The 6,220-nt window shown below is 33.3% G+C and overlaps 1 protein-coding gene across 3 annotated transcripts; it reads right to left on the bottom strand.

The window, feature by feature from the left end:
* Window positions 1-2,428: 2,428 nt before the first annotated feature.
* LOC112779366 (uncharacterized) lies at window positions 2,429-5,644 on the bottom strand. Of its 3 annotated transcripts, none has more exons than XR_011877285.1 (9): window positions 5,415-5,644; window positions 5,234-5,309; window positions 4,886-4,937; window positions 4,600-4,702; window positions 4,267-4,433; window positions 3,908-4,133; window positions 3,759-3,824; window positions 3,433-3,634; window positions 2,429-2,846 (listed from the first exon to the last, which is right to left on the bottom strand). XR_011877285.1 is itself a non-coding variant. In XM_072227195.1 (9 exons), the coding sequence occupies exons 4-6, from the start codon at window positions 4,675-4,677 to the stop codon at window positions 4,067-4,069; spliced, it is 303 nt and encodes a 100-aa protein (XP_072083296.1). In that variant the 5' UTR covers window positions 4,678-4,702; window positions 4,886-4,937; window positions 5,234-5,309; window positions 5,415-5,644; the 3' UTR covers window positions 2,429-2,846; window positions 3,433-3,666; window positions 3,759-3,824; window positions 3,908-4,066. The 3 variants fall into 3 exon arrangements, 2 of the variants coding, with proteins under 2 accessions (XP_072083296.1, XP_072083295.1); XM_072227195.1 differs by having other exon boundaries at window positions 3,433-3,666; window positions 4,267-4,424; XM_072227194.1 differs by having other exon boundaries at window positions 4,267-4,424.
* Window positions 5,645-6,220: the final 576 nt, after the last annotated feature.

The following is a 6,220-nucleotide window of genomic DNA, read 5'->3' as shown; positions in this document are numbered from 1 at the left end:
CATATGCTACACAATGGTAACATAGTATTATAGTAAATTTATATTTTAAAAATAAAAAAATAGTAAGAAAAATTACATGGGTCACTTAGTGCATTTAAAGACCCTTGAATGCTTGACTGTGTTTGAAACACAAGATCATTCTCACTCGACAAATTGACAGTCAGTATTCTAAGAAAAAAGAACAGTTGTTAAGAAATTATATAAAAAAATAAAAAGAAAACAATATAAGATCTTGATTTTACTATTCTGAATAAGCACGCTGAGCTTCTGTTGAGTCTTCTTCACTTTTTTGTTGTTTAGGTTGAACAATCTTTCTTTTTTTGTATTTTGTTTTCTGTAGAACATCTTTTTTTTTGCCTTCACTTCTACAGGTTTGTCATTCTTTTTTGTTCTTCTTTTTGGTTGTTTTCGTTTTTTTAATTTTCTCATTCCTTTCTTCTCTTCTGAAATAGAAAAAATTTTGATCAATAAACATAATATATTTTTAAATAAATATATAGCTTCTGTATCTTACTCATAGTCAGAATCAGTCCTTGTTTCTGAATATTTTCACTCTTCTTCTTTTTACCCTATTTTTCTTGCTTGAGCTCTGCTCTTTCTATAATTCTCTAAAATAGAAATTTAATTAATTAGCATATTTAGTTCTATAAGATAGAACTTTGGATATTAATTTGAATGACATCTGGTGTTATTTTGTAGAGAAATAATGATACTAAAATTTGAAAGAAATGAGTTCTCTTGTTTTACCATTTCTTCCTTTCCCTCACATTTAATCCTCTTAACAAATATCTCCTTTGTCCAGTGGGAAACCTACAGTAGTCCAGGCGTCGTATTGGCTATGGTATCAACAAATTTGGACTTATGAAAGTATATAATCATGAGTGCAAAAAGACACCCATCGATTGAGTATTTTCTTTAATTTTTGTGACTCTTTATTCTTTTAATTAATAAGTTCAGCGCATGAGTAGCCCAATTCTATCCTCGTATGTTCCCAGTATCAAGGATTGCTAGCATGTGAACTAGGGAGACTTTGCTTATGGTTGTTGGCAATAAGAAGCATTTTTAGATGAAGAGAATAAATGTTCTCTTGAATTTCAGCCTATTTTCCTCTCCATCCACGCTCATTTTCGACAAAGGTTTTGTCAAAGAAGACAATGAAGAGCCTTTGATGCTTTCAATAACTTTCTTTTGCTCCACAATGATGTCTTTATTTATAATCTTTTCTAAAAAAATATCCCTTATAATAACACCGAAATAGGTAAACAAAAACAACGTTATCAAAGAATAAAAACACCAAAAGTTAATCATGAGAATAGATTATAAAAGCAAATTTTAGCTGTTGCATTTAAGCCCAAGGCATCCTTTATCTTTACAGGGGTTATGGTGATTTTCCCATACCGTGTGATGAGGGTGTTTTCATACAAATCGAAGGAATTAGCCAGTTTCTTCAAAAGCTTGTGTCACATTTAAGAATAGGATATGGCTCAGAGCACTAAATCCCATTTCATCCACAATAACTTTTTTCTCTTTACTCTTTTTTCTAAAAACATTAGCTATATTTCTTGTAGAGCACTGCAAATCATGAGTTTTCTGCAAAGTAATTGAAAACTGTTATGAAATTTATTTATGCAACAAAAACAAAGTTGTTTTGTTTAAAATATGCTTACATAATATTTTGGTGATGTTCTTCTTAGTAACTTTTTTCTTTGTCATTTTACATGTAAGGAATAAAAAAGATGAATCACACTAAATCTAACTCCTAATAAAATCCAAAAATTGCAAATGATCACACCAGAAAACTCATCAACCACTACAAGAAACATCGTTAAAATCGACGGTGAAATCGACGGCTAAGCCGTCGATAATATTAAAATTCGACAGCAAAATGGACGGCGAAGGTGGTCGCTATTAAGCTTGTCGATTTTTCAAAATTCTAATAAAATCGACGGCTTACCTAGCCGTCGATAATAATTTAATAAAATCGACAGCGTTTTTGTCTATAATATGAGTTTAGGAATTTTAACTTCTTATTAAAATCGACAACATTTTCGTCTATAATATGCTTAATAAAATCGACGACGTTGCCGTCGATATTTGATTTAATAAAATCGACACAATTGCCGTCGATTTAATCATTTAGATACCAACAAATTCTGTGTCTATATTTTATTTTTTTTGTCTATCTTAAACTTTAAAAGCGACAACTCTGCTATCGATTTTAATAGTTATATGTTTTAATTATTTTTTTCTATTTAAAAATAATAAATAATTAATGCAAATAAACTTTTAAATATAGAAATAAAATAGTAAACAATTAATACAAATAAACTTTTAAATATTAGATAATAAATTTAGAAACTTATCAAAATAATAAATAATCATCTAATATAAAGATTCAAGAAAAAATAAATAACTAAACTTAGACCTATATTCGTTTAAATTGCAATCCACTAATAATACAAAATATTCAAAATAGAACAAAACATTTAGCTGTGATGACTTTAAATCTGTGATGACTTTATAATTGGATATTATATTTTTAGAGACAATTCGAAAAGCTAAATTAAATTAGTCAAAAGTTCTTGCCTTGGCGGCACTGACGAGGTTCTTGCCTTGCATGAGCTCGGCTGCCTTAGAAACCTTCTAGAAGGCGCTCCCACTATCACTACCGATAATGATCACTGCCCTTGTCTTGGTTGCAACAATTTCAGGTTCTCTATTTGCTCTTTGTGCAGTGGAAGCCGCAAACTTAGCACTATTCACGCTCATGAGGATTATCACTTCTTCTTTGTTAGGTGTCCAGAGTGCAACGAGAATGGTCTTGTCAAATGCACCATTTGCACCTCCTAATAGATTTTTAATTATTAGTATCTGACTCAAAATTAAGTAGTACTAGTTCTGCATCATGTTGCTTAATTAATTAGCTTAATTTGTATGCCTTGCATGTTTGGTCTTTTTCAATCTCATGTATCATCATAATAATGATGTGCTAATAAACTTCATTGAATGTAAAAAATCATAAGCTAGCTAGAGCTGATGTTGTGCCTAATGTGGAGGTTAAGCTAATTAAGTTTATTAGTGAGGAATGAAAGATTGATAATCAAAGCACTACATACTATTTGATGTATCATATCATATCATTAGTAGTGCAGAGAAAATATTGATGTATCATATCATATCAAAGCACTACATACTTTATAGACAATGTTTTTGATGAATCATGTAAGAACATATTGCAAACAACTTAAGCACCAATATTGCAGTCAATATTGCCTTTCATTGCCTTTTTTTTCATAACAATATTCTAGTGCTAATCAACAACTAAGCATGAAAGCACCCTAAACACTGCCAAATAACATTCAACTACAAAAATATATTGATGGAGAAGTACAAAGAATCATGATGCAGTAGCAACCAAGAAAGAGTGAGTACCATTCACGGTAACATTTCAGGCACATAGCATGGATGCAGTTAGGCAACACAATCTTACTATTCACTTCCATGCATATTCCACATTATTCTTCTCTTTCAATGTCTATATCAGAATGTTGTTGATGATCCTCATCGTCTTTTTTTCGATACCTCTCCATACAAACAGCTTCTATTTCTTATCCTCTGAATCTGTAACCCCTCTCTGAAGTTGTAATAAAGACAGATAAATTACCGCTGATCAGTGCAAAAACTCAACAAATCAGCCAAATTAACTGACACAAAGATGCAAAACAACTTATCATACAATAAAATAGAGGAACAAATACCATAGAATCTCTAATGCTAGCTTTCCTTTCATGAGTAGACATGGTAGTTGTTCCATCCACATATACCTGCACCATGAGAAACATTTTTCAGCCTATCCCAATTTCTCAGCTCAATATGAAAAATCCCAATAACTAATCAATGTCTGTACCTTGTAAATTAGGATTCTTAACAAGCCAAGTGCTCTAGAGAATCCGATGACGAAGGAACTACCATCTCGTCCGTGCTTCCTTCTCGTCTCAACTACTCCCCTGAGCACAGGCACTGCATCATGTTCTTCAAACTCCTCCTCTTCTTCCTCCTCCTCTGCCTATTTCCATTTCCCATGCTTTCTCAACTCACCCAATAACTTCCCATAAGCCACAACCGTTGAACCACTGTCACATATCAAATTCAAATGAAATAACAAAATCATCACCGAAAACAACAAAAAACTGTTTCCATTTCCTATTCAATTAAACATTTAAGTACCAATATTTGAAAGATACAAATCAACATGATACTTATTACCTCTCAAGATCATATCCTCCAACACCTAGAACAAAGTCCACATCCACAAATACACTTCCTTTAACCGAGTTGCCAACAAGATTTTTTATTATTTGTCTGAATCTCCCAGGATCTCCCATAACAATGTCTGGAACTTTATCAGAAACAAACACTGCCAACTATAATTCCTAAAACAATTTAAAAGTCAAAATTGGAAGAATAGCAACCATGTGGAAAATGAAATAAGATCATTAGTTAAAGAAAAGGAATTAGAATTATCAAATTCTGAAGCTTGCATGAATCAAAATAACCTTAGAATAATCTGAAATAATAGAATGCCATGTGAGAGATGACCTGAAAGAACTTGGAGAAGCACAAGGGAGATGGCTGAGGAGGTTGCTTTGCTGTTCCATTAAAAGCATTGGCTGCCATTGTCAAAATCTCTCAAGTTCAAATCCTGAACCAATTTCCAAATGGTCAACACTTACTATGAGCCTTTGCACACATTAATTAGTTGAAAACATCAAAACTTCATGAACCAAATCAAATTGAAACCAAGCGAATGGACCAGGAGAAAGTGACGGACACTTAAGTAACAATCATTGGAAGAGATAAAGAGAGAGGGAAAGAGAGAATGGACCTGACGTAAGCAGAGAAAGAGAGAGATCAATCGACAACCCCAAATCACAAGCCTGGCACAAAATCTATGATCAGAACACCGTTTTATAGTAACAAGAGCATATCCAGAAATTGAGCTTTCTCCTACAACCAAACACTAAACCACAAACTAGTGTAATCACATTGTAAAACTAATTTGTCAAACTAATTGAGTTGAAGTAATGTGATGAATTGATTATGCTAACTAGGTTTTAGTAATATTGATGTGATTGTTATTAACAAACGCAAATTTAGAATTTCATTATGAAAATAGTAGATACAAAAATTGCAAAAATAAATCTAATAATCAGAGACACGGAGAGGAACGTACAAGAAGTTGCGACGGCGATGGGATCTGGCGACGGGCTCATAGCGATGGGACCGACAAAGACGTTGCAACGACAAGTCTGTGGAAGAAGAAGAACTTACATGCAGATTCACAAATCACAATGTGATAGAGTAACAGAGAGAGAGAGAGAGAGAGAGAGAGAGAGAGAGAGAGAGGAACTTACGAGGATGGCACGGTGTCGGGCTCAGCGGCGGAGGCGAAGAAGAAGAAGAAGAAGAAGAGCTCTGCTCTTCGGCGGAGGACGGCGGGTTTTCTCAGGCATCGGAGAAGAAGAAGATCTGCTGATCTGCTCTCTGCCTCTCTCCGGTAACTCCGTCTCTTGTCTCTACTCTCAGGCGTTGGAAAGGAAGAAACAGCCTCACTATGAACTCTCATTCTCTGAAAGTTTGGGAAATTGACTGAAATGAGCGAGGCGGGTAGTAAACGCGGGTATAGTATTTTGTTGATAAAAATCGACGGTACAATTGTCGATTTTAGTTAAAATAAAAATTGACATCTTGACCGTCTATTTTATATAATGGGTTAATATTTGGGGAATTGATTGAAATGAGGGAGGTGGGTAGTAAATGTGGGTATAATATTTTGTTGATAAAAATCGACGGTAACTGTGTCGATTTTAGTTAAAACAAAAATCGACGGTAACTTTGTCGATTTTAGTTAAAGCAAAAATCGACGATCGCTTTGTCGATTTTAGTTAAAAAATTGACACTTTAACTGTCTATTTTATATTTGGGGAATTAACTGCAACGGAGGAGTCGGGAAGCAAACGTGGGAGTAATATTTTGTTGATAAAAGTCGACGGTATTTTTTGTTGATTTTAATTAAAATAAAAATCTACACCACTTATCCAATATTAAGAGAAGATCTCTATCGTTTAAATTTACCGACGAGGAAAATCGTCGATATTATAATTATTAAAATAGACAACTAGTCCGTCGATTTAAAAAAAAATTATCTATCACTATCTCG

The sequence above is a fragment of the Arachis hypogaea genome, chromosome 19 (genome assembly GCF_003086295.3).
Source record: "Arachis hypogaea cultivar Tifrunner chromosome 19, arahy.Tifrunner.gnm2.J5K5, whole genome shotgun sequence".
In the NCBI taxonomy this organism is placed as follows: Eukaryota; Viridiplantae; Streptophyta; class Magnoliopsida; order Fabales; family Fabaceae; genus Arachis; species Arachis hypogaea.
The sequence above is the reverse complement of the archived record's forward strand: the minus strand, read 5'-3'. Positions and strand labels throughout refer to the sequence as shown.